The sequence below is a fragment of the Nycticebus coucang genome, chromosome 16, assembly GCF_027406575.1.
Source record: "Nycticebus coucang isolate mNycCou1 chromosome 16, mNycCou1.pri, whole genome shotgun sequence".
Taxonomy (NCBI): Eukaryota; Metazoa; Chordata; class Mammalia; order Primates; family Lorisidae; genus Nycticebus; species Nycticebus coucang.
This window is the reverse complement of record NC_069795.1, coordinates 71,036,146-71,064,023: the sequence shown is the minus strand read 5'-3', so window position 1 is coordinate 71,064,023 and position 27,878 is coordinate 71,036,146. Positions and strand designations below refer to the sequence as shown.

Sequence of the window (27,878 nt, the reverse complement as noted above, 5' to 3'; positions counted from 1 at the left end):
TGAGATACTTTGCTAAGAAGAATATGTTCCAGCTCCATCCATGTAAACATGAAAGAGGTAAAGTCTCCATCTTTCTTTAAGGCTGTATAATATTCCAGGTATACATGTACCACAATTTGCTAGTCCTTTCGTGGATTGATGGACACTTGGACTTCTTCCATGACTTAGCAATTATGAATTGGGCTGCAATAAACATTCTGGTACAGATGTCTTTGTTATATTGTGATTTTTGGTCTTCTGGGTATATACCTAGTAAAGGAATTGTAGGATCGAATGGCAGGTCTATTTTTAGATCTCTAAGTATTCTCCAAACATCCTTCCGAAAGGAACGTATTAGTGTGAATTCCCACCAGCAGTGTAGAAGTGTGCCCTTTTCTCCACATCCACGCCAACATCTCTGGTTTTGGGATTTTGTTATGTGGGCTACTCTTACTGGGGTTAGGTGATATCTCAAAGTAGTTTTGATTTGCCTTTCTCTGATGAAGTCTCTATCTCTTTTTTAATGGCTGAATAGTAGTCCATGGTATATACCACAGCTTCTTAATCCATTCCTTGCTTGGTGGGCAGTTAGGTTGTTTCCACATTTTGTTGAGTATAAATTGAGCTGCAATAAATAGCCCAGTGCAAATTTCCTTATGGTAAAATGATTTTTTTCTTCTGGGCAGATGCCCAGTAATGGGATTGCAGGATCAAATGGGAGGTCCAATTTGAGTTCTTTGAGGGTTCTCCATACTCCCTTCCCAGAGAGTTGTATTAGTTTGTAGTCTGACCAGCAGTGTAAAAGTGTTCCCTTCTCTTCACATCCACACCAACATCTGCAGCTTGGAGACTTTGTGATGTGGGCTACTCTCACTGGGGTTAGGTGACATCCCAGGGTGGTTTTGATTTGCATTTCTCTGATAATTAGGGATGATGAGCATTTTTCATATGTTTGTTAGCCATTCCAAACCTTTGCTTTTGAGATGCCACTATCACGCCACTTAACATCGTGATTGAAGTATCTGACCTTTTCAAATTCAGAGCCTGTCTCCAGAGGATGAAGGATGGTATCATTGGCTCAGCTCTGGACCTGATTAGGAAGAGGCTGAGAACTGATGCAGCTGAGAGTGCCAAATTCTGTGGGAGAACCTTTGGGTAAATGGTTCCATCACTTATTTTTGGTGGCCCCTGTTGGCTATAGAGTTTAAGACCATTGTATGCCAGGAGAACTTTTGATTTATCCCTGACAAGTGCCTTAAATTTAGCCTAAGCTTCTTTAATTTTGAACAAGTTTCTTAAGGGACTTTGGAGCTGGGGCTGTGTCAAAAGCCAGTCAACTTCTCAGATCTCAGCCAACTTAGAACTATGATGCTGAAGCTGAGTCATCTCTAACCAGTTCCAATTAGAGGTGGTTGAGGAAGTATCTAATCTGAAAAGATGTTGCCTTAAGGCAAGGCCAAACCATCAAAATGGACCTGAAGTAACGTTATGGAAAGAGGGGCAAACCGCCCACTTTGTTTGCATAAGCTGTTATATTACATGTAGTACCCTTCCAGCCTCGTCTTTCCACCCTTCTGTTCCCCCTCTTCTAAAATTTACCCCAAAGTAATTCTTTTTTTTTTAGAGACAGAGTCTCACTTTGTCACCCTCGGTAGAGTGCCATAGCGTCACAGCTCACAGCAATCTCCAGCTCTTGGTCTTAGGTGATTCTCTTGCCTCAGCCTCCCAAGAAGCTGGGACTACAGGCACCCGCCACAATGCCTGGCTATTTTTTTGTTGCAGTTTGGCTGGGGCTGGGTTTGAACCCGCCACTCTCAGTATATGGGGCTGGTACCCACCCCAAAGTAATTCTAAGAGGCATTTCTTTTAATCACATAACACTCTGATCAATTCTTCAGTGTTCAACTTTGAGTCTGTGTGCAATGTTCGTTACTCCTTTGAACTTACCCATATGCTGCATAGTAATTATTTTAAGGCATTTTGTGTATACCTCTTATAAGTAGCATATCGATAATTGTATTGCAAACATCTTAAGGACAAAGATAAAATTTTCTACTTTACCATGTCTGATAGAGTGCTAGTTATATGCCTGGCACCCCAGTAGCTACTCCAACAGTGGCTGACAAGTGAGTCCCTTTCCCTCAGTTTTCAGAGATGATTTACCGTCGAGCTAGTTGTACCACTACTTCCTGTAGCTATAGTCCTGAGGTGGCTACCAGGTGTCTTTCAGGACTATCTAACTCCCAAAATGCTGCGTTTGCTGCCCTGGATAATAGTAACCCTTCCCTGGAGAATTCTACTGCATAAGAGAAAGAGAAAAGGAAGAGATCACAGAGGCTGGACAGTGAGCCTTAGGGTCAGTAAGCAGTGCTCCAGGCAGTGCAGTGTAGCATTTACATGTTAGAATATCTAAACTTGAATTCTGGCTTCCTCTCTCACTAATGAGGATAAAGGGTATAATCTACCATCTGTATATGTTATTTGGGTAAGTGTCTTTTCTGATCTTTTGCCTATTTGTGAAATGCTTGTATTTACATTTTGAATTCTAAGAGTTTTTTTGTGCATTTTGAGTATCAGTCCTTTATCAAATGGATGTTTTACAATTTCTCCAGCCTGTGCCTTGCTTTTGCATCCTCTTATAGTGGCTTTGTGGAGAAGTTTGTCGTGTCCAACTTATCAGCCCCCTCCACCTCACCATAATGGATCATGGTTTTGGTGTTGTATCTGAAAAGTCGTTGTCAAACCAAAGGTCATCTAAATTTTTTCACATATTATCTTCTAGAAATTTTACACTTTTGCATTTTACATTTAGGTCTTAAGATCCATTTAAAATTAATTTTTGTAAAAGGTAAAATCTGTGTCACTTTTTGCATATGAATCTTTGATTGTTCCAGCAGTGTTTGTTGAAAAGACTATCTTTTCTTTGTTGAATTTCTTTGCTCCTTTGTGAAAGACTATTTGGCTACATTTATCTGAGTCTATTTTTGAGCTTTTTATTCTGTTCCCCTGAGGTATTTGTCTAGTCTTTTGTCAATATCATGCTGTCTTGATTATTGTAGCTTTAGAGCAAGTCTTCAATCAGGTAGTGTCAGCCCTTCAACTTTTTCTGTTGGTTATTATGGGTCTTTTACTTTTTCATATAAATTTCAGAATTAGTTTGTAAATATCCACAAAATAATTTGCTGGGATTTTGATTGGGATCATTGTGAATCTATAGATAAAGTTGAGAATAATTGACATCTTAATAATATTGAATCTTTCTATCCATGAATATGAAATATTTCTCCATTTATTTAGATTTTTAATTTTTTTCATCAGAGGCTTGCTAGTTTCCTCCGTTTATAGACTCTGTACATATTTTGTTAGATTTATAAGTATTTATTTTTTCTTTTTTGGGGGGGTGCTAATGCAAATAGCATTTATTTTACATTTCAAATTCCAATTTTTCATTGCTGGTATATAGGAAAGCAATTAACTTTTATATATTAACTTTTCCCCCCACAACCTTGCTGAAATGTTTATTAGTTCTAAGAGATTTTCGTTTTTGTTATTCTTATTTTTCTAAACAATCATGTCATCTATAACAGTTTTATTTATTACTTCCCAATATATATAACTTTTATTTTCCTTTCTTGTTTTATATTAGGTAGTGTTGCAGGAAGACAAGGCCCAACCAAGAGAAAGAGCACCTAAACACTTTGTTTATAAGAGGAAGGGCTTTATTCACCACCTGGGAGCTTGTGGCATAGAAGAATTCCAAATGGCTGCACTTCCTGACTTGAATCAAGTGGGAGATGCTATTCCAGCCCCCACAGAACTACAAGATTTCACAGAAGTGGAAATGTCCAAGTTTTAGGAAGTTAAGTCTACAAATTCTCAAGAGCTGAGTCACCATGGAGAGGACCCTGCAGGTGTATCCTGTAATCTCCTTGAGAAGACCTGTTTTCCTGGACCTCCCCCTTCTCAGGTATCCTCTCTCACTAGGAGCTTTAGTACAATGTTGGTTGAACAGGAGTGATGAATTGGGACACCCTTGCTGTGTTCCTGATGGTAGAAGAAAAGCATCTAGTTTCTCATCATTAAGAATGTTAGCTGTAGTTTTGCTTTTGTAGATGTTCTTTATTGAATTGAGTAGTTTCCTTCTATTTCTAGTTTTCTGAGTTGTTTTTTTTTTTAATCATGCACAGGTATTGAATTTTGTGAATGTTTTCTGCAGTGATTGATGTGATCAATGTGATTTTATATGTTTATATATAATTTACTATATATATCCTGAAGTTAATATTTTTCAAGAAAATTTCTTCTCTATTTTAAGATTTATTTGTAGAGAGTAAGACAATGGACTTATATACTTTTTAATTTAACAAACATTTATTGAGCATATACCGTGTTTAAGTTATCATATTAGGTATGAAGGATGCATTAATAAATAAATCTGTATGAAAGTTTTGGGATAAATTTGCTTTTGGTAAAGGGGAAAGTAAGAGAGGATGAGGAGGAAAAATGGGGAGAAGGAATTGGGCAATAGTTATATGAGAGATGTGATGTTTTTATCCCCCAACTTTTCTTCGCTATACTTTTAATTAGGGAAAGGTCACTCCCCAGGACACTTAAGTAGATTTCTATGATTTCTGTAGTCTCTAACTTCTCCTTCTCATAAAATGGCATGCATCATTTTATGACCTAGTCAATGCCTATCTGTTCAGTCACATCACTGAAGTTTCCCAGTCTGTGCACATATTGCACTATCTACCTTCACTACTCTTCACCTTATTTGCTGGGTCAACTCCTAATTATTTTTTATTATCTTGATCACACTCTCAGAGCCTAAATTGCTTCTATTAAGTTGTATTCTAAACTATTTCGAATCCTTCAATGCTATTTGAAAAAAAAAATTGGTCTAGCTCTTTAACTTACTTCCTTCTTTCATTTTCTTAGATTTACTGTAATTCTTACCAATGACCAGTCTGTGCTCATCCAATAGAAGGTAGGGCCATGGGAAGACGTCCTTGGCAGACAACTTTTAATATTTTCTATAAGGAAGTTTTATTCTGTTCAAACTAAAAGATCAATTTGGAGGCTGAACATGAAAGCAGATATGTAGAAGTTTGTGTAAGGGAGTACTCAATAGGACTCTCAGGTGATGGTTTCTGTTTTCCTAAGGTAAAAGCAAATTCATCTGTTGCAAATGTAAGGAGTAGGTATGGGGTTGGGACTTGATGAGGGTGTTGAAGGTTTTAATAATTGTTGTGGGTAATGGGAGAAGCAGCTGAAGATACCAAAGATTTCCGAGCATGCTGAAGATGGAGTGAACTGAATGTCTGGTGGTCACGATACTGACATCACGATATTGACAACACTAATGCTGTCCTGATGTCTCTAGCACATTTTGCACTCGGAAGTTAGTAGAGAAGACCAGTGGTTAGACTAATCCAGGTTTTAGGGTTTGCTGAATGGGCATAATCAAGGATTTGAAAATGTAATACATTGATGAAGTGCTGGAGTTTTGATACTGGATAGCCATTTTGAATCCTGGCTCTTCTCCTCACCATGTGACCTCCTACAAATTACTTAACCTTCTGAAGTCTTATTGTCTCACATGTAAAGTGGGAATAATTATATGTACTTTATTGATTCAGCAGATATTGAGTGGCCTACTGTACATTGTTCTGAGACCTGCAGATATAGGTAAGATGAAAAGATACGAAAATTCCTGCCTTCTTGGATCTAATAATCTAAGAGAAAATAAGCAAGATAAATGAATAGAATATATGTTAGATGGCAAAATCCTTAGGAGAAAAAATAGGAGGTATAGTGTGTAAAGAGGACTGCAATGTATTTATTTTTCTTCATTTTAAACATACATAATATTTGTACATATTTATGGGGTACATGTGGTATTTTGATATATGCATACAATGTGTACTGACCAAATCAGGGTATTTAGGATATTCATCACCTTGAACATTTATCATTTGTGTTGGGTACATTAAAAAATCTTCTTTTCTAGTTATTTCAAAGATTGTAACCTTACGATGCTATCAAACACTAGAACTTATTCCTTCTAACTGTACTTAACCAGCCTCTCTTTATCCACTCCCTCTCCAAACACAAACACCCTTCCCAGCCTCTGGTAACTATCATTCTACTCCACGAGATCAACTTTTTTCAGCTCCCATATATGACTGAAAACATGCAATATTTTTCTGGGCCTGGCTTATTTCACGTAGTGTAACAATCTCCAGTTTCTTTAGGTGAGTAGCCAGGACAAGCCTTGCTGGGTTTATGTTTGAACCTCAAAGGGTTATGAAATCACTAGGATGTAAATAAACACAGTGAGCTAGCCGAGTGCACAGTATGATTCAATAAATTCAAACTAGTAAGTAATTTTCATTGTCCAGAGAGTGCCTAAAATGACAAATTTTTGGAAGCTGACTGCTTTCCCCCCTTTCCTTAGGGTATTAAGCAAAGCATTTGTAACAGTCTCCCTAAACCTTCGAATCTCACCCTTCGCTTAAGACTGAGCTCAAACCTCATTCCCTAAGGGGCACATTCCTGGTAGTTGCTATTCTCTACCTCTCACAGTCCGGCCCTCAGAGACACTGCTGATCCTTTTGCACACTGACGGGTTTTAGTCTGAGTTCCATCACTAAGTCGAGGTTTGACTTTGGGCAAATCCCTTCTCTGGGTCTCATTTTTCATCAGTAAAAGGAAAAGGTTATACTAGACGAACAGCGACCAACTAAGCGACTAAGCGGCTTTAATATTTTACGACTTAAGAGCAAAGCCGGTACTCTTCACTCCCTTCTTACAGCTCACTCAACAGTCCCAACGGCAACTGGTGCCCGCAGTCCGAAGTCTCCACCGAAATCAGGGTCATAGTCTGGGTAAGGCACAACCAACAAAGCAGAAGAAACCAGCATATTCTCCTCACACCGAGAACACCTGACCTTTCCCGGGACGGCCGCCTTCTCAACATTTCCCGTCCTCCCCCAGATCTTCTTCCGGGTACTCGCTCCTGTCTGATCCCGCCCCTCATTCAAGCTTTAGAATCCATTGGCTGTTTCTTTAAGGAAGTAAAGCTTTTTCTACCGTTGATTGGCTTCCATCTTTGTTGCTAGGATAGTCATAAACAAGGCGTGCCTGGTCGCCCTGGTAACGCCCTGACAGTAGCTCTGATTGGTCAATGTTCTAATCCCATCTTCCGTCCCAACTGCGAGTGGTTGAGTCCCTGGCGGGGCGCGGCGGTGGTAGGTGTAGCGTACGGGTTCCCGAGCTGACGTGGCTTAAATTGGGAGGGGGGCAGCTGGAACCTCCGGCGGCAACCGCTTCCAGGTGAGTGGGGGACGCTCCCCAACTCTTCTTCTCTGTGAGTCCAATAACGGTCACCCAGCCACAGGGGGCGCGGGGCCGCCAAAGCGGCCACTCTTGAGGCCCCTCCCCGCCCGGCCTCTCCTGGATTCAGTCCGGGATCCAGCTGTTCACCGGCCTCTCTTCACCTACCAGGCCTAGTTCTAGTAACCCACTTGTCTCTTTGGCCCCTTCGGGGGCTTTGGGATCTCCCTGCGTCTCCATGGAGCACATACTCGCTGTCTGTCCCCTCCCCAGGACGTTTCTCCTCTGAGACCGATGGAGAAAAGCGCGCAGGTCAGTCCTGTCCGCTCGGCCTTGTTCCCTGAGCGGCCTGCTTAAGCCGGCCTGCGTACGCAGCAGTTGGTGGGAGAGAACCTGCCCGGCTCCTGCACTCAGGCCCCGACAAACTTAGTGTCCCAAAAGGTAGGCGGGACCCAAACAAAGATCTTGAGGGCGGAGATTACAGAAACATTGGCGATATTAATGCAAACGGAGGCCTGTCCAATGATCCTGCTAATGGGTTATTGGAAAGATGAGAAAAGAAGGACGATACCTGCGATCCCACCAACACTGAAATCCTTGGCGTCAGTGGTGAGCAGGTTATTCGAGGAAAGGGAACTCGAAGAGAGTTCTGGAGAAAAAAAGAACGTGATTTGGTGGTATGGAGTGTGTTTATTCTGCATAACAGGAATGTGAAGGGGAGGGTGAGTCCCTTGAGGAATGTGGAATATGTTTGTCTGACTTATTTTAGAGACCTCCAGTTGGTTTATGGGGAGAGGACATTTTAAGAGTAGGAAGAGCTATTTAAAATCACGGATAAGTACTTTTTTACTTTTGGAGATAGAAGCTGTCAGAGCTCTTAAAGGACCCGTTCACATTTCTGTGCAAGATGGAAGTGAAGAACTTAACGAAAGGCTGAAAGTCTTACCAAATGCATTAATTGATGAAATTTCTATGGTTAGAATGATTATGAAAATTCAAATTCAGGAAATATTCTGTTAGAAAAATGGCAGGATTTGGTCCTGGAATAGAAATAGGAAAAAGTTGAAGAATTCTTAAAATTGAAAACATTGTACATTAACTGCTTCACAGCTTTTACCCTTTGTCCCTTGACCATGGCATGACCAATTCACTGCTTTCCTAGTCACTACTTTACGCTGGTAGTTTGTAAACATTTTTAATTGAACACCCAATCATTAAAACATTTTGAGCACGAATATCCCCAAATATTATATATTTACCTCTGAATAATGCATGACTTCCACTGGAAATATATATAAACTATACAAGAATATAAATTTAAAAGAATGACATTTTAAAAAAGGTCTTGCCTAGAGAACACTCCAGCCTGATTTGAAGATCACGTTAAGGTGCCTTTTTGTTTTTTAAGAAAGTTGTTTGCATCTCTGATGAGTTTTTTCTTTCGCAAATACTATTCATGTTCTGCATTTTTTTCATGGTTGTCAGAGCATATAATCTTTACATACTGTGCTCTCTCCCAGTTTTTACTTAGTTTTAGTTCTACGAGTAATTGTATATTTATTGCTCATCACAGGGGCTTATTGAACATGTTTCGTTAGTCATTTTGGTTGTCTCAAGATTTCTTTCTAATAAATTCTGTTCTCTATTTTCCTATTTTCAATGTTATTAATTTGTGCTGTAATTTTTATGTCCTTTTTCTACATATGTTGGTTTTAATTTGCTCTTTTTTCTGATTCCTTACCCAAGCAGCATAGGTTTCTGATTTCTCTCCTTCTTTCTTTTCTAATATATGCATTTAGGGCTATATGCTTTGAACATTGTTTGTATTTTAAAAGCTTCCTGTAAAAGTAGGTCTGGTCCATGGGATAGATGAGAAAAATTTTGTAGAATCATAGGGTTTATTTAAAGAGTGGGGAAGAGCAATAGTCTAGCAGAGGAAGGAAGAATAAGGAATTCATGTTTGTAAATGAAACTCCTGTGAAAGAAAAGGCATTAAAGATAACCTTTAAGATGTACTTAACTGTGGTTGTACTTAACCAGTTACATACCATTGAGGTCACTCCTCAAACTTATTCATGCATATTTAGTTAAGACTCAGTAGTTTTCCTTAATTCTCAAAGTGACTCTTAGTCAGATCAAGGAGCTAATAGGAAAATACTGTACTATGTAGCTGGGAAAAACATATTCAATATTATAACATATAATTTTACAATTAGAAAATGAAAAACTATTTTTCAGGGTACAAAAAAGCTATTATTTTCATTAAACAAATATAAAAGTAAATGGTAGGTGTAACATAACAGAGCACTACCTGGCAAGTATGGTTCCAACAGTTTTGTATATAACTTATTTATCCTTATTATTTAACTCACTTTATTCTTTTTTTTTTTTTTTTTATGTAGAGACAGAGTTTCACTTTATTGCCCTCAGTAGAGTGCCATGGCGTCACACAGCTCACAGCAACCTCCAACTCCTGGGCTTAGGCGATTCTCCTGCCTCAGCCTCCCTAGTAGCTGGGACTACAGGCGCCCACCACAACGCCCGGCTATTTTTTTGTTGCAGTTTGGCTGGGGCTGGGTTTGAACCCGCCACCCTAGGTATATGGGGCTGGCACCCTGCTCACTGAGCCACAAGCACCGCCGCAAACTCATTTTATTCTTAAAACAACCCTCAGGGGGGAAGAACTATCAATACCCCCCCAGTTTTAAGGTAATTAAACTAAGGCATAAGGAAGTTAAGTAATTTGCCCAATCACACAGCTCGAGAAAGTTTCTTGGCTAGAAGAAGATACACAAAAGATATTCTATTTTTTAAATAATCTATCACCCAACATTCTTCAGCTGCAAATACAGATAAAGGCATAAAGTTAAAAGTTACATAGGTGCTTTTTTTGAGCAGTACATAGTCTAAAATGAAATGATTCATAGTAATAAGGCCCCAAAGGTTTTCATATTGTTTATACCACAATAGGCTCACACAAAGGCCAAGGATATATAATGCATGAATGTTTATACAGCAGTATTTGCATGGCTAACAATTGAAAATAATCTATATATCCTTTTTGAAGACCATTGTGTTGCAGACTGTAATATATTTCACCTGCACAGTTTTATTTCACTTATATGTGATAATGGTTACCAATATAGAAGAAACCCATGTCTATTTTGCTAATTCTTATATTTTCCCCCCTTTTTCCCTACAGAAATGCTGAGCCGATTGTCAGGATTAGCAAATGTTGTTTTGCATGAATTATCAGGAGATGACACTGATGAGAATATGAGGGCTCCCTTAGACCCTGTGAGTAGCTCTGTTCTGATTTAAACTGATAAGACATACGTTCCAAATTTAAGATAAAAGGGTGTTAGCAGCCTCCTCTGGTGCTAGGTGGAAGTGAGGAGTCAAAAAAAATTGAAACTTTATAAATGATGCTTTTCCTATAAGTTCGCAGCCTAAAGACCTTCAGTTATGGTAACCAAGAGTGATAATTTGAGAGGTCATTCTTGTTTCTCCCCCAGGGCCTTATCTATTGCCAGACCGTTTTAAGTCCTTCTCATACTTGGGTATAGATTCCTCTTCCACAGGAAAGGTTTAAATGACAAATGGAGGAACTGGAATACCTTTTGGGTTTGAGAATATCGTTTTGCTTTTATAGTTTCATCTACCATTTCTCTCATAGTTTGTGTTATATTTTCTGAGGACCACATAAGGAATCGAAAGACATCCTTTAGTTTTCTGGAAAGATAAGCAGTAATACCTAGTGGTTAAGAGAGTTTTATTAAACTGCTGTCTTAATTTTAAATTTTGAGCTCTTCTTAATGGTTTCTGATCTATGCTTCCTTTTAATTTCTGTTTGGTAAAATTAGGATAATATCTTAAATGAGATAATGTTTATAAAATGCTTAATGTTTACAAAATACTTAATACATTTATAATGTCTGTGATTTTATTATTGGATCAGAGTTAGAAAGATTCTTAAGTTAACAGGGATATGAGTTGGGCAAAACAAAGGATGAAATTGGAATAAAGGAACTTTTCTTTGGAAACTAATACCTTTTCCCTGATGTGCTGGCCACTTTTTCTCTAAAAACTAGGAATTACCCCAGGAATCTGATATGGAATTTAATAATAGAACACAAGAGGATGTTCTGGAACGCCTGGCTTATGCAGAGAAGTTAGTGGTGGAGCTAAAAGATATTATTAGGCAGAAAGATGTTCAACTGCAGCAGAAGGATGAAGTTCTACAGGTACTATTGTTATTGTCCTTCCTTACAGAGCATTTGACAGATACACCATTCACTTAGGTTTTCTCTTCACCTATATTATTAGAGAATCTCATTCTTATTTTCCTAATACTGCGGCATGATGTATACTGAACATAACTTTTGTTATGTGTTAGGTAAGTATTGAATAAACATTTATATATTGACCATCGTTGTTCTCTGGCAGGAAGAAAGAAAAGCTGCTGATAACAAAATAAAAAAATTAAAACTTCATGCTAAGGCCAAATTAACTTCTTTGAATAAACACATAGAAGAAATGAAGGCTCAAGGAGGAACTGTTCTGCCTACAGAATCTAAGTCAGAGGAGCAACTTTCCAAGGTATTACTGGGTGTAATACATGTATTTTCTAAATATATGTATGTGAAAAAATGCCTCCTGATGTAACAGATTAGTAAAGCAGATCTTCATTAATCACAAACGTTTAAGATAATAAAATAATATAGCACCAAATACTGTCCTTTTTTAATGAGCTTATGGTCCAGCTGGACTATAGATTGTACATGGAAAATAAAAACGCTACAGAAAAACATGGACATGAAATGTCTGGTCGTGTCCCAGACTTTAAGAGAATTAAAAAAAAAAATTAATAAGAGGAAATAAGTACTGATGTGAGACACTTAGAGAGGAGAGATACATATTTTTTGAAGCAATCTCATCATTGGTTAGAAGATTAGGTGATCTCTTAAGGTTTCTTGCAGCTCTGAAATCTTTCAATTCAGTTGTTTTATACAGAATATTCTATGTCCTCTTGTGGCCACATAGTGGTAGATTCAAGTTTCATGTGTTCTTGGCTAAATCAGGTAGATTACTTTGGGCTCCCAATAGGAGAGAGTCTCTCAGTTTATGACAGCTACCAACAACAGTTTAAGGTTGGGGACACAAAGAGGAATAAGGATAAGTATTGCCTTATCTTTATTGGAGCATTGTCTCAGTACTCATTTTTATTATCTTTCCTGTATGGTAACACTCCAAGTGTTCATATTCAGCCAACTATTTAGAGAACCAGAAACTTCAGTTTTGTGGAGAGTTCAGTATATGGAGGTAGGCATGTCACATGTGCATATAGTTGTAGAGTGAGCCTAGACTTCACTCTGTGTAAGAGATCTTTTTATTTTCTTGATTTTACTCTGCATTACCCTTTGACCTGCTAGTATTCTTAGTCTCAATTTTCTTAGTTCTTGGAAAGTAGTTTTTAGTAATTTCTCTAGGCGCAACCCTTGGGGTCACTACTTAGCTTTCCAGTACCCTGGTTAGTTTTGTTTTGTTTTGTTTTGAGGGCTAATATTCATAAACATTACTGTATTATGAATAAACTTATTTAACATTGCAAAACATATTTTAAAAGCTTTTCTCTAATAATTTCTTCATCTCGATTCTTCTTTCCTTGCTTTTGGTTCTTCCTCTGACAGTTCTCTTCCCCTGGCTGTGGTTGCACCAACGTCTCTCCCCACTTTATTTTGTTCTTTCTACTGTCCCCATAGCTAATGTTATTAGATTTTTAAATTATTTATTTTATACTCTGATTTTAAATTTATTTTTTACCTCTGAGACCTTAAATCGACATGTCATAGTTCATCTCCTTCATCTGTTAAATAAAGGATTTCTAAATTCCAGCAATTAGTTATAGCAACACTTTAACTATGATATACCCAACACAGATTTAGGTATTCTGTGGAAAATGTAGTTGAAGAAATGATAGCAACATGCTTTACCAACTATTATGTGAAAGAAAGGGCAAAATTATTCTTTGTAGTTCCAGTACATAGGACTAGGTTTGTTTTGGGAGGTGCATTCAATAAAGAGGCAGAATCTCAGCTGAGAAGCTCTCAGCCAAAGAACTTTTGGAAAAAAAAAACATTTTTTTTGTTTGTTTTAATAACAAATGTTATTTTTTTTATTTATTGATTTTTTTTATTTCTTTTTTTTTTTGTAGAGACAGAGTCTCACTGTACCGCCCTCAGGTAGAGTGCCGTGGCGTCACACAGCTCACAGCAACCTCTAACTCTTGGGCTTACGCGATTCTCTTGCCTCAGCCTCCCGAGTAGCTGGGACTACAGGTGCCCGCCACAACGCCCGGCTATTTTTTTGTTGCCGTTTGGCTGGGGCTGGGTTTGAACCCGCCACCCTCGGCATATGGGGCTGGCGCCCTACTCACTGAGCTACAGGCGCCGCCCTAAGTTGGGCTGATGGTGTGTATTCATCTTTCAGGGACACATAAAGCTTCCTTAATCATAGTCTCAGAGAAAGACACATTGAAAGTTGTTTATTCAGATTCTTACCCTTTGGCAGTCCCTCACTGACTTTTCTGATGTTTTTCTCTTTACTTAGCAGCTATAGTTTCCTGAACTCTATCCTTGATTCTTCAAGGCAACAAGACTATGATAGTTTTTCAGTAAAGGTTTAGTACTGCATGGCACTGATTGGTTTTACCCTCAGACTAAAAGCTGTCAAAATGGGGAACCCATTTTTACCAAGTATCAATTCCCAGCATTTTTCTGCTTTTGGTTGCTCTCCAGTATTTTCAAATAGCTTTTTTCTGTATTATCTGCAACTTATAGCTGTTATCAGTGGGAGGGTGGTTCTAATGGGTGCTACTTGGCCATACTAAAACTGGAAAACCCTTAAGATTCCTTACTTTTTCTTAGTTTAGCTGGTTTTTCTTGCTTCTACCAGTTTAATAAAACTATAATTAAATGGTTATAAAGGGAAAATTACAGCAAAAGATCAAATTTTGTAATTTTTAAATAAAATATTGTAATTGTAATTCTTCTAAAGAAATGACTTCATCTCCTGCATTTTCAGCATGACAAGAGTTCAACAGAGGAAAATACGGAAATAGAAATAATGAAACATAAACTCCAGGAGAAGGAGGAATTAATTAACACTTTGCAAGCCCAGCTTACCCAGGCACAGGCAGAGCCAGCTGCACAGGTAGGGGTTTAAGTTGCTTCATAATCATTAGGTTAATGAATCACTAAAGCCCAATGCATTATTATACAAGAAATATATTTTTCTAGATGCCCAGTGGATATTTATCTATGTATCAGCCTTCCTTCCTTCCCTAATGATTTTTTTTTTTTTTTTTAGAGACAGAGTCTTACTTTATTGCCCTCGGTAGAGTGCTGTGGCGTCACAGCTCACAGCAACTTCCAGCTCTTGGGCTTAGGCCATTCTCTTGCCTCAGCCTCCCAAGTAGCTGGGACTATAGGCACCTACCCCAACACCCAGCTATTTTTTTGTTGCAGTTTGACCAGGGCCGGGTTTGAACCTGCCTCCCTTGGTATATGGGGCCGGCACCCTACCCGCTTAACCACAGGTGCCACCGCTGTCTAGTAATTTTATTAGCACAGGCATTGGAGTTTGTAATTTTTGCTTGATATTTGTAGATACCCCATGAAAATTGCTACCAAGACCACAGAACAACAAACCTACCAGTGTGCAAGGCCAGCCTGGGAGAATTGGGTGGACTGGGCCCAGCAAAGCCATAGGAATAGGACTGCCCAAGGCCTGGGGTGACCCAACCCTCACACCAGTGTACACAGGATGCTGGACATCCAAGGGGCTAGACTGCTCTAGCTCTTTTAGTCCTTAATGTAGACCCCTTGCATTTACCTAGCATTAGAGAATGGGACAACTCTGCTGCTATTCTAAAATTGGCCAACTGTGTATTCCAACAGTTACATTGGCTATTTGGGAGTTTTCCTGTTCTTGGGGCTTCAGATATCACTCTTTTTTTTTTTGGAGACAGAGTCTCACTTTGTTGCCCTTGGTAGAGTGTTGTGGCATCTTAGCTCACAGCAATTTCAGACTCTCAGGCTCAAGCGATTCTCTTGCCTCAGCCTCCCGAGTAGCTGGGACTACAGGCACCCACCATAATGACCAGCTATTTTTAGAGATGGGGTCTTGCTCTAGCTCAGGCTGGTCTTGAACTTGTGAGCTCAAGCAATTCACCTGCCTCGGCCTCCCAGAGTACTGGGATTACAGGCATGAACCACCACACCCGGCCTAAGATGTCACTCTTGTTGCCTTCTTTTTCTTACATGGGCTCTAATACCATGTAGGTCTTATTACTTTTGGTGGTTTATCCCTACTTGCTTGCTTGTATTTTAGGGTTATAAGATACATGTCCATGTACTATCTCGTTGTGCTGTCTATATGTGAGGATTCAGAGAAGTTGAAAAATTGCTGCTACTGCTTTGTCTTCCTTTGACCAATTAATTTTGATAACTACTTTTTGAAAACCACAGTGCATGCAATTCACTTTTATATTAAGTAGAAATTAGAAGGAAATAAGATAGGTATTTAGGGGAAATAAGAAAGGGAGGTCAAACAATTAAAAATGCTAATTCTTTTTATTTTTAAAACTTTTTAAAGTTTTAAAAAATTTTCTCTATACATATACATGTGTTTATTTGGTTTCCACTTCTGCCTTCACAAAATTAAAAAGGCTTAAAATTTAATAACAATAATAGTGTTTAAGATAAGGACTAGAAACAAAAACCTCATAAAGAACGAATGAAGATAAATACATTCAGAAAAGAAATCAGATGTGATTGCTGCAATGAAATATTGAGCAATAATAAGAATGCAAAAAAAGTAACATTCACATTGTCAAATAAGAGTATGCCTATCATAGAATGTTTTGATAGCAAAAAATGCTAATTCTTTTGCTTAAATAAAATTATTTTTCCTTCTATGTCTTCAGTTTAATAAGAGTAATATAGAAATTGAAGAATTTATAATTATGAAACAACAGCTCCAGGATCAGGAGAAACTTATAGGCACTTTGCAAGCCCAGCTCAGCCAGACACAGGCAGAACAAGCTGCACAGGTATGTGGAGAATATCTCATAAAATTGGGATAAAGAACCACAAAATCCAATGGGTTATTACATGCTTATTAATTCAGTAAGTCACTATTTAAAATTTTAGTAGAAAAAATAGCTAGAATGTTAGAATTAGAAGGATGTGTAGTAGGAGAAATTAGAAAATATGTGATAGGTAAGTGTGTTACTGGGCAACACCAGAAAACCTCAAAAAGTGTTGTTTATTTTGATGAATTTAGTGTAGCCAAATCGATGGCTGTTTCTTTGTTCTCCACATCCAGAAAACATTAACCACCCACCCATGTATTTTTGCTGTGCGAATGCTTTTGAATCATGAAAGATTTTTTCCTTAAGTACCTTTGCCCATAGCTAATCTTATCCACCAGGTGTTTACTTTATTGGTAACTTGTAATTTTAGGGGTTCCTTCTGTCTGTGGATGGCCTACTCCTGTGTATGTAGTTAAATTCTATCCTGAAGTCCTTAATGTTACCTATTAGCTTTTAGTATGTACTTTATTTATATAAGCACTATGTACAATATGGGGTGGAGAAATAGAAAATAAGATTTACCAATGAGTTGTTTAAAATATGAAAAGCCAGGATATATAAATATGTTAACAGATTCATCATAGTGAAAGCTGTCCTCAATAAGTGCCAAAGCAAATAGCAATACAAAGTTATTAGGAGATCAAAGAGGTTACTGTGAGTGTGGCGGTCAAGGAAGGTTACATGGAAAATTGGGATTTAGGCTAAACTACAATGAATAGATAATATTCTAGACAAGCTAGGGAAAGGTATTTCAGTCATGCTGCATGTGCGGAGTCTCAGAGAAAAAAAAATATGGGACATTTACAGGAAAGAATGTTAGATGTATTTGGCTAATGAAAGACTCCAGCGCTTACACACTCAAAGCACACAATTCCAAATTCACAATGAGGTCCGAATTCAATTAACCAAAAATTTGAGGTTCTTTTCCTCCTATCAAAAAGGAGAATCAAGGTCAATTCAAGGTGCCACAAACTGAGAAATCAGCAATAGTCGAAGGATCAATGCAAAATAGGCAAGCAAAGAGCTGAGCAGCATGCTCAAGGGAGCAGGGTGGGGCCTTGGTGCATGTCACACCTTCTGGAGGCAAGACATGATTGCAAGAGGTACTTTACCTAACAAATGCAATCAGTGTAACCTGGCTTATTGTACCCTCAATGAATCCCCAACAAGAAAAAACAAACAAACAAACAAAAAAAAAGAAATAAATAAACAGGCCTGCTGCACACACACAGGCACGCATACCTTAACAAACAGAAACATTGATATTAAGAAGTCCATTTATTTCCATTCCATTCTGTTATGAGCCAGTTACAAATGAGCATGATCTAAAAGCATGCAAGTAATGACAGCTGAAAATATCAGGTGGTGTGGGTTTAGAAGCACATCAAGTTCTGTGGTAAAATCAATTTTTTGAAAATAAGGCAAGAAGGTGGATTTGTATTTCCAGTTTTAGAGAATTGTTAATTTTCACTTACAGGACATAAAAAGTTCATTGAAAGATTTTGAGTATGAGCATATTGAAAGATGTGTCTGACTTTAACTGAAATCTTACTTCACTTTGTATGTTTAATATGCTAATCTTTTTAGAGATTTTAAAAAGTATACTTTTAGTATTTCTAGTAATTATGAAAATATAACTTTTTTTTTTTTTGGAGACACGGTCACGCTCTATTTCCTGGGCTAGAGTGTAGTGGCATCATCATAGCTCACTGCAACCTCAAACTCCTAGGCTCAAGTGATGCTCTTGCCTCAACCTCCCAAGTAGCTAAAAATACAGGCACATGTTACCATGACCTGCTAATTTTTTCTGTTTTTTATAAAGACAGGTTCTTGCTATGTTGCTCAGGCTGGTCGTGAACTCCTGTCCTCAACACCTTGGCCTCCCAAAGTGCTAGGTCTATAGGTATAACCTATGATGCATTGCCAGAAAATACAATTTTTAATTAAAATTTATATTTAGGGTGACTTCTGAATTTGAAAATAGGCTTTCTCTTAGATTTGGAAGTTATTATCAGGCCTATCTCTCTTTTGGCATTATCTTTGACATTCAAAATGTCATTTTAAAAGAGCTACTGTCTTATCAATTCTCAGTGTCTATCTCTGGAGATTAGTCTGTGAGTTTTGTTTGTACAATATTTGGGGAGTGTAACTTGTATAGTTTCTCTGGTATGTGTCTTCAGTTGAGTTCCATGCAGCAGGTGGTCCGAGAGAAAGATGCCCGCTTTGAAACACAAGTTCGTCTTCATGAAGATGAGTTGCTTCAGTTAGTAACCCAGGCAGATGTGGAAACAGAGATGCAACAGGTGTGTTGCTAAAACTTAGTAGAATGACCACCATTTTGGTTAATTTAAGTAATTCATCACAGCCACTTCTCTGCCCTTACCCATCGCTCTTCACTTGGTCTTAGAGTTCTCCTTATTGGCTTCTTTTGGGTGTCCTTGTCTTCTGTTGCATATTAATTATTTTTTCTTATTCTTACCTTGCCCTGTGCTTCAGGTGATTGGTACTCAAAAGCTGAGTTTAGTTGGTGAATGTATATGGTAGTCAGAAATTGGATTCTCTTCAGTTTGCTGAGCTACCTTTGTGCATTAAAAACCTAATCTAAAACTTCAAATCAATGGAGTCAGTTTTAAATTTTTAAAAAATTAGAGATGAAAATGTGATTTTGAAGCCATGAAATCTTTTATTAAGTCAGTAATTCCTTTTTAAAAAAACTTTGAGTAAAGTTTAAAAATGGCTTCATTGTATTTGAGTTCCTCATCTACTAACTTTAAGTATTTGTTTTCATTTAGCATGTAGTACAATGTAGTACTGAAAGGCACTTCTGTGGTATTTATGTTTGATCTGTTTGTTTTTAAGTGAAAACTTCTAAGCAGTCTTTCAGAATGCACCTCTAAGTTTCATAATGCAACACTTTATTAAGTAAAATATTAATTGTATGCGTGTATCATTGATAATTTATTTAACAAGTGTTTTTCAAGTGCCCGCCCTCTGCATGAAACTAGGAGAAAAGAAATGGTTCTTGCCTGCAGAGAATGTTCTCTTTGGTCGGTGAGATATACGTGAATCTATGTTACTTAGGTACAGGATGTTAACTGTATAATTTTGAAAGTGAATATGTGTCATTTTTTTTTTTTCTGGTTTTTAAAAAGGCTTTCTAATTCAGAGAATTGCTTATGTCTGAGTTTGGTGGTTGTCAGTGCTCTGGAGAAGACATTTGGAAATTCTTTGTTGCTACCGGATGGGGAGCATGGCATACTGGTGTCCCACTCTTTAATCTGTCATCTTCAACATCCAGAAGTTTATGTGTATATTTCTACATGACATTTTAAAAAGTAAGCAGTGAATGGTGCTCCCATTTGTTAACTTGCTATGTCTAAAACGTTTGCTTCTCAGAAATTGAGAGTGATGCAGAGGAAGCTTGAAGAACATGAAGAAGCCTTGGTGGGCCGTTCTCAGGTTATTGACTTACTACAACAGGAGCTGACTGCTGCTGAACAGAGGAACCAGGTATTGCCTGCCTCGAGAGTATCCATTTTCACTTTAATTTGCCAGGCAGTGAGTATCAAGGCTATCCTAACCCATCTTTCTTTTCTGCTCCTGTTAATATCTTGTATCTGTCTCATGGCCTCAGTAATTTCGTATTATACTTAATCTGTTTCACTGTGCTTGAATTCAGTTCCTTAAGGCTGTATTCATTCATTCACTCAGTACTTATTCACTACCACTCTATGCCATATACTGTGCTAGGTGCTAGACAAGAAAAAGCCTTTAGAGAATTGATGCCATTTATTCATTCTTTCAACAAATATCCTGTGCTTAAATGGTAATGATACAGTACAATGATGAGCAAAGTAAATACATTTCCTTCCTTTGTGGAGCATACCTTTTACATCTTTATTGTTGCGTTTTTTCTTTGTTATTTTAGGTCTAGGACCCTAGTTTTTTTAGAGTATCATACTGATATTTTATTGGGGGTTGTTATTGGGCTATTCCCTCTAAAGAATAAAACTTGGTAGGGCTGTCTTGTTTCCTCCATGTTCTTTAACCTCCTACAATTAATTAGCAAGTTCTGCTGATTTTACCTCTTAAATAATTTTTGAATCTGTCTTCTTCATTGGTATTGAAGTATTAGGATCCTCTTTGCATGCAAAGTGCTTCCTGACAGGGTTTTCTCTGCCTCTGTTCTCCCTCCCACCCCGACATATATCTTCTATGTGGCAACTAGAAGGATATGTCCAAAAATAGGATCTGACCAAGTCTCCTCATTAGTTAAAAAAGCAAATTTGAAGTCCTCTAACCATATGGTATATAAATATTCTTATGATTTATTTGGCATATGATTATTTTTCCACTTCATCTCCTGCCTTTTCTTGCTAAAGCTTTACCCCACTAACAACTCCAAACTACAAAGATAACCATATTTTTTCTAACTCATATATTTTTCTTGGTCTGTTTATCTGCTTAAAGTATTCTTTTTAATGCTTACCTCATTATTTAATTATCCTCATTATTTAAATTTCAGATAAGGTGGCTTTTCTTTTAGGAAGGCTATCCTAACCCATCTTTCTTTTCTGCTCCTGTTAATATCTTGTATCTGTCTCATGGCCTCAGTAATTTCGTATTATACTTAATCTGTTTCACTGTGCTTGAATTCAGTTCCTTAAGGCTGTATTCATTCATTCACTCAGTACTTATTCACTACCACTCTATGCCATATACTGTGCTAGGTGCTAGACAAGAAAAAGTGTAAAACAGACACGGACCCTTCCCTTAGGGAACTTATTTTCTAGTGCAGAAATAAATAATGAGCACAAACTATCAAAAGTATCAAGAACCAAAAATATAGAATCTTATGTAATTGTAGTTTTCATCCCAAGTGTCTGTTTCTGTCCTTCACCTAGAAGAAACACTTCACCATGCTTATTCAAGTGAAATAATGTATTTCTACTCACGAGGCTCTGTGTTTTTTCTTAGATTCTCTCTCAGCAGTTACAGCAGGTGGAAGCTGAGCATAACACTTTAAGGAATACTATGACAACAGAAAGACAAGAGTTCAAGATTCAGGTAGAAAAGATGGAACTTGAAGTGGCAGAGAAAAAACTGTCCTTTCATAACCTCCAAGAAGAGATGCATCATCTTTCGGAAAAGTTTGAGCAAGCAGGCCAAGCCCAGGCTGAACTGGAGTCTCAGTACAGTGCTTTGGAGCAAAAGCACAAAGCAGAAATGGAAGAGAAGACTTCTCACATTTTGAGTCTTCAAAAGACTGAACAAGAGCTGCAGTCTGCCTGTGATGCTCTGAAGGATCAAAATTCGGAGCTTCTCAAAGATAAGAATGAACAAGCAGTTCAGTCAGCCCAAGCCATTCAAGAGTTGGAAGGTCAGTGTTTGATTGCTTTTGAAATCCACACCTCAGTATTTCATATTTTCAGGGATCTGTTAATGAAATTCTTTGTTCAAACCAGTTAATAGAAGGACTAAGAAAGAAATCTCTTTTGAACTTGTTGCATTTTTTCTGCCTCTGACTAAAGTTATAATCTGTCTTAATATTATATATAATTACCATTGTAGTACTAAAAAACATGTTAGGGATGGTCCAGGTATTAAATAGAATGCTTTGTGAAACATGACTCTGATTTGAAGGGTTCAATAAGTGAATTGAGTAGGATTTGAATTAGTTTGTGGAAAAACTTAGGTAGGGAGACTGAATTGGATAGAGTTATCCTTAATCTAAAGATGGCTCTGAATGCCTTTGTTATAGGTGAAAATTTCTTTTTAAAGAAAACATCCTTTAAAAAGACATAAGGAAAATTTATTTTTTGCAATGTTATAAAAATAATGTATCTTAAAAAATTGAACATTTTATAAGTTTATAAATTAAAAAGTGAAACTTGCTCAACATTAATCCATTTCACCAGTCCTCTTCCCCAGATTATACCCTCTTATAATAGATTGGCATATACCTAAAGGAAATAGTTTAGAAATAATTAAGTAGAAAATTTTATCAAAGAATATTAGCCAGACAACCTCGAAGGGAATTACTCAGGATCAGCGTGTTACATGAGTATACTGTCCTCTTAGCTGAACTATAGCCACGTTTAAATATATATTGTAGAGCCTTGGTGGGCCCCATAATGCCTAAGTAGAGATTGAAGAAAATACAATAAAAACCCCTAGAGCCATTTTCAAGGGGAAAAAGAAAAACAGATGATTTTGTTTTTAAAAATGGCTAAGCATGGGGCGGCGCCTGTGGCCCAAAGGTGTAGGGCATCGGCCCCATATGCCGGAGGTGGCGGGTTCAAATCCAGCCCTGGCCAAAAACTGCAAAAAAAAAAAGCTAAGCATGAGCTGGGTACAGCAGCGCCCGCTGGAGGGAAGAATTGAGATCACACTGTTCCAGCCCGCCCACCCGTGTCCACGCTACTCCCGCACCCGCACCCTCACCCCTGTTGGTCCTTGCAGGGTGTGACTGGTTGTCATGCGCTGGGTGGAGGGGGCCCAGTGGCAAAGCACGTGGTCGCCGTGGCAACCCCAGTGCCTGGAGAACTTCTTAAGTGCTCTCCGAGGAGGCGCCGGAGGGTTAGTGGAGCCGAGGGGGCAGCCGGACTCCAGCTCCTTTGCAGACCTGGCACTGGGTGCCGTGCACTGTGCAGCCCAAGGAGGGCAGCAAGATCTGGAACCACATGGCCTTCCCGACAGGCAGCATGGCACGCCATCGTCTAAAGCAGCTGTGGTCGGACCACCACCAAAATCGTCCTGTGCGGGGAGATCCTGAAGCGCCGCCCAGCGTCCTGCACCAGGTCACACGGCTGTGCTACTGGAGCCTCCCGCCTGGGTCCACGTGGGTCAGACTACTGGCGAGCCGGCCGCCAGTTTCAGTGTACTGGAGAACGTTCCCAGGCTTGCCATCCTACTTTCTTTTTTTTTTTTTTTATTAAATCATAGCTGTGTACATTTGTATGATCATGGGGCACCATATACTTGGTTCATAGACCATTTGAAGGACGCACTAGATCAAGCCCCAAATCCTCACCCCATTGCCTCTTCCCCGTCAACTGCCCCAACGCCCAGCCCAACAGAAGGCTTGGGGAACCCGGAGCTGGAGAAGGCTCTGTGAAGAGGTCACAGCCTGAGCCAGGAGCTGCAGAGGACGACCAGAGGGCCTGAGAACCCCTGACTCAGGTGTCAGGTCACCTAGACCGACAGGATCTTACTCCTGGCATCTCCACCTTCAGACGCATGTCCAGCCTTTCATGAGTCCGTCTTCTGGAGCCCATACCCTGGACACAGCTCCTCAGACAGGTAGCACAAATCCCTAGTTGACAAGGACCCCAGGAATGGCAGTAGAGGATCCCCTATGGCGTGAGGAAGCTTAGTGAGATGATGGCGCTTATGGCTATGTTGCCTGAAGATGTGAAACTCCACCTTCATCTGTCCTGGGCTGTACTGGGACCTTCAGGAAGGGGAGGGTGGACAGCTGTACTCTTGGAACCTTCTTTGGAACCCTGAAGGATTAAAGACACTCACTGTCCCCAAATTTTGCCTGGATTGTGAGGGGAACCTGGATCCTGGAAATCGGGGAGAGCTCTTGGAATCACTCCCACCACAGAGTGGGGGGCAGGGGGTAAGAAACTGATTGAGGTAGGGGAGTCTGAGATGTGAGGGTCCTATTCTGCCTCCGACCCTGCCTCTGAGGAGCATCCTGAGATTTCGGTGGCAGAGGCATCTCTGGGGGCTCTAGCCCTTTTAACATGCCCCTTCCCTATGCTGGCTGAGAGGGAGAAACTCAGGACAGAAGGAACAGTCCATGCCTCCTCTCCTGAGCCCCACAATGGTAATCTTTCTTCCAGTAAAACAAACACAACAATGAAAAAGAAACAACAATAAAAAAATGGCTAAGCATGTTTCATCTTACCTTTGAAGGAAGTAGCTTACCTTGCAAGGTGTGCTTTGACCTTTGAGTTCTTTTAAATAGTTTTAGTTTTGTCATTGGCATGATTTTATTTTTTATTTATTTATTTATTCATTTTTTAGAGACAGAGTCTCATTCTGTTGCCCTCAGTAGAGTGCTATGGCGTCACAGCTCACAGCAACTTCTAGCTCTTGGGCTTAGGCGATTCTTTTGCCTTAGCCTTCCGGAATAGCTGGGACTACAGGAGCCTGCCATAACTCCCGTCAGTTTTTTGTTGCAGTTTGGTGGGGGGGGGTGTGGGGGTGGGGTGCAGGTTTGAACCTTCCACCCTCAGTATATGGGGCCAGCACCCTACTCATTGAGCCACAGGCGCAAGGTAACTAAACTTGTAAACCGCATGTTGTCGGTGTCCCTTCGTGGTGGCCACTTGTCAGGGCCCTGGACTAGCCAGATTCTGGCCCCCGGCCTATCTAGCTGTGTTCCTGACAGGGACCTGCTCAGGAACAATTGCTCTTAGGTGCCTGAGGGCTATTTCCTTTAGCTGAAGGGAGAGAGAGAAAGAGTTTGAGGGAGTAAAACAGTCTTCTTAGAAGGATAGATCTTAGCAATGGAAGTCTTTCATAGAGCTTAGTAAGCTTCAGCTGGAGACGCTGTGCTGCATTCTGCAAGCAGGAGAAGCGACAGAGTTAAGTGGTCTGTGATAGAACATACACGCTCCCCACTGTCTTCTCCTCTAGCTTCTTAAAGACGCAATCCCATGCCTCTTAACCCCACAGGTGTAGAGACTGCCAATTCACTAACAGTCTCATCTTGCGAGCTCTCTCATGCTTGTTAGGAGAGCTAAATCCCTCCCCATGCCCTTTTCACCAAGATGTTCCATTATTGAGCTACAGGTGTTTCTTTTAACTCTCACTCCTCCTAGCCATAGGCCCTACTGGCTGCAAACAGTGTATGGTGTAACCTTAGGAGATAATAAGTTGCCAAGTTTCAGACTTTAAGCAGCTATCACATTTATTTGTTTTCTTTTCCTTAGATCAACTCCAGCAAAAGTCCAAAGAAATTAGCCAACTTAATAAACCAACCTTACAAAACCATGAAATAGCATCTCAGACATCTTTCCCAGATCAGGGCACACAGGTAATTAAATGTCGATTTCTTACAAATATGCACTATAGTAGAACCTCCATAGTTGACCACCTCTTTACATTGACCACCTCCTTAAGTTGACCTAATTTTCAGAGATTCAACGTGTACCACATGTATCAGCACAGTAGGCCTAGTTCCTTATGTTGACTGCCTTTATATGTTGACAAGTTTGTTACAATCCTTTGGGTGGTCAACTTAAAGAGGTTCTACTGTATTTGTCTTTGCTGGGACTATAATGAAGATTTATTCCAGAAAACTATAAGTCTTCTATCTTTTCTGCCTGATAAAATGCTTATTTGGGGATAATTCTGTTTGAAGGAATCATGAAAGGCATTAATGCAGTATCTCAACAATGAATAATGAAAAAATAACAGATAACACCACAATCTCAGGAGCCTTTCTGATTCTAAAGTATTAATAATTTGTATTGAAGGTGAATCAGTGCTTGCTTTTATAATCAATTTTTCAAGTTCAGAAGTTAATTTTGGGGGGTAAACTTAGATTTGATCAGGTTTAGTGTATACATAAGTCAGTCTAACCAAACTTCTAAGTCTATTGTAGCAAACATACTGCTCCCATTAATTAATAGTAAAAATTTTAATTACCAAGTAGGTGTTGATTGGCTAGTATATTTTCTCTTCCTATAAAAATCTCTTGTGGAAAACTAGACTACAGTCACTAAAGGCTACTTATTGAGCATGAGTGTCAGAACAAGGGGGATTTGATACTATTGACTGATGTTAAGCTGGGATAACTGAATTCATCATCCATTTCCATTATAAGATTATACCCTTCCATACTGACAGACATATTGGCCAGCAGGGTTCCATGGTCCCTGGGCAGTACTGTGCAGTGATAAAAATTTTTGCTTCTTGGTTGCTAGTGTCTAGGCTTTCCAATCTCTTCTATTCTCCCATTCTCAACTTTTTTCTCCAATGTTTTAAGATATTTTCCAGTCATTCAAATAAGTTTTAAAAGGTTTATAGAAAAATCTGTATACCTACCATCTAGATTCTATTACTGACATTTTTCTGTATTTGTTTTTATCAAATATCCATTTATTCATTCATAATTTCCTCTTAATTTTTTTATGTACTTTACAGTAAATTGTGGACTTTTTTTCTAAATACGTCAGCATGCATATATGTTGACTGAATTTCAATATTTTATAGTTCTTTTCCTTTCAAGGTAAAATTTACAAACCATTAAATGCACAGATCATAAGTGTACTATTTACTGAGTTTTGTCAAATGTATACACCTGTGTTACCTAACTTTTATCAAGATGTATTTATATACATTACCATCACCCCACAAAGTATTCTCATAACCTTGTACAGTCAAATCACCTCTCCCCACTAGACACAACTACTGTTTTTTCACTACAGATTAATTTTACCTGTTTTATGACATCACGTAAATTTAATCATGCAATATGTCCTTTTCTGTGTAGAGCCTCTTTCACTCAGCATACTTTGAGATGCATCCGTATTGCTACATCTATTATAATTTATTCTTTTACATTTATGAGGAATAGTCCACTCTATAAATACCATGCATTTTCCTTGTGCATGATTATCCTGCAAATGTTCCTATGAATGGATACGTGGGCTTTTTTATGCTTTGGCTATTACGAATTAAGCTACTGTGAACAGTCGCATACAAGTATTTATGTAGACATATGTCTTCATTTACCTTAAGTAAGTACTTGCTAAGGAATTGCTAGGCCATAGAGTATATATGTTTTAGCTTTATGTTTTAGAGTATATATGTTTTAGCTTTATGTTAGTATATATGTTTTTAGCTGCCAGACCTTTTCCCAAAGTATATGCTGCTAATATGTAAGTATATCTTTGATTTTGTTTATTAACTTTATATTCTATGAATGATGAATTGATTTTATTAGTTCTAAGGTTTTTTTTTTTTTTTTTTTGTAGATTCTTTAGAATTTTCTACATATACAATCAGGTCACTTGCAAATAAAGACAAGTTTTTAGGCCAGGTGTGGCTCATGCCTGTAATTCTAACACTTTGGGACACCAAGGCAGGTGGTCAGGAGTTCGAGACCAGACTAAACTAGTGCAAGACCCCAACTCTAGAAATAGCTGGGCATCTTGGTGGGTGGCTATAGTCCCAGCTACTTGGGAGACAGAGGCAAGAGGATTGTTTCAGCCCAAGAGTTTGAGGTTGCTGTGAGCTATGATGCTACTTCACTCTACCAAGACTGTCTTAAAAAAAAAAAAAAGACAAGTTTTTGTTACTCTTTTTTTGCTCTGTATTCCTTAATTATACTGTTTGATAGAAGTGTTGACACTGGACCTTCTTGTATTTTTACTAAAAGTATTCCATATTT

At 38.7% G+C, this 27,878-nt stretch overlaps 1 protein-coding gene and 1 pseudogene across 7 annotated transcripts in view; both read left to right on the top strand.

Annotated features, from left to right (window-relative positions):
- The first annotated feature begins 7,183 nt into the window (after positions 1-7,183).
- GOLGB1 (golgin B1) overlaps positions 7,184-27,878 on the top strand; it is a 69,512-nt gene continuing 48,817 nt past the window's right edge. For 2 of the 7 annotated variants that reach the window (XR_008374897.1, XM_053564872.1), the window contains exons 1-10: positions 7,184-7,314; positions 10,517-10,611; positions 11,406-11,558; positions 11,761-11,913; positions 14,398-14,526; positions 16,301-16,426; positions 18,649-18,771; positions 19,865-19,978; positions 21,446-21,848; positions 25,414-25,517. Coding sequence is in view for 6 of the 7 variants with exons in the window: in XM_053564872.1 (XP_053420847.1) it covers positions 10,519-10,611; positions 11,406-11,558; positions 11,761-11,913; positions 14,398-14,526; positions 16,301-16,426; positions 18,649-18,771; positions 19,865-19,978; positions 21,446-21,848; positions 25,414-25,517 (1,398 nt within the window). In the remaining variant the exon portion in view is untranslated. The remainder of the gene's footprint in view (positions 7,315-10,516; positions 10,612-11,405; positions 11,559-11,760; positions 11,914-14,397; positions 14,527-16,300; positions 16,427-18,648; positions 18,772-19,864; positions 19,979-21,445; positions 21,849-25,413; positions 25,518-27,878) is intronic. The other 5 variants (XM_053564875.1, XM_053564873.1, XM_053564877.1 and 2 more) reach the window with 5 other exon arrangements.
- On the top strand, positions 22,947-23,882 carry LOC128568072 (ribonuclease P protein subunit p25-like; annotated as a pseudogene).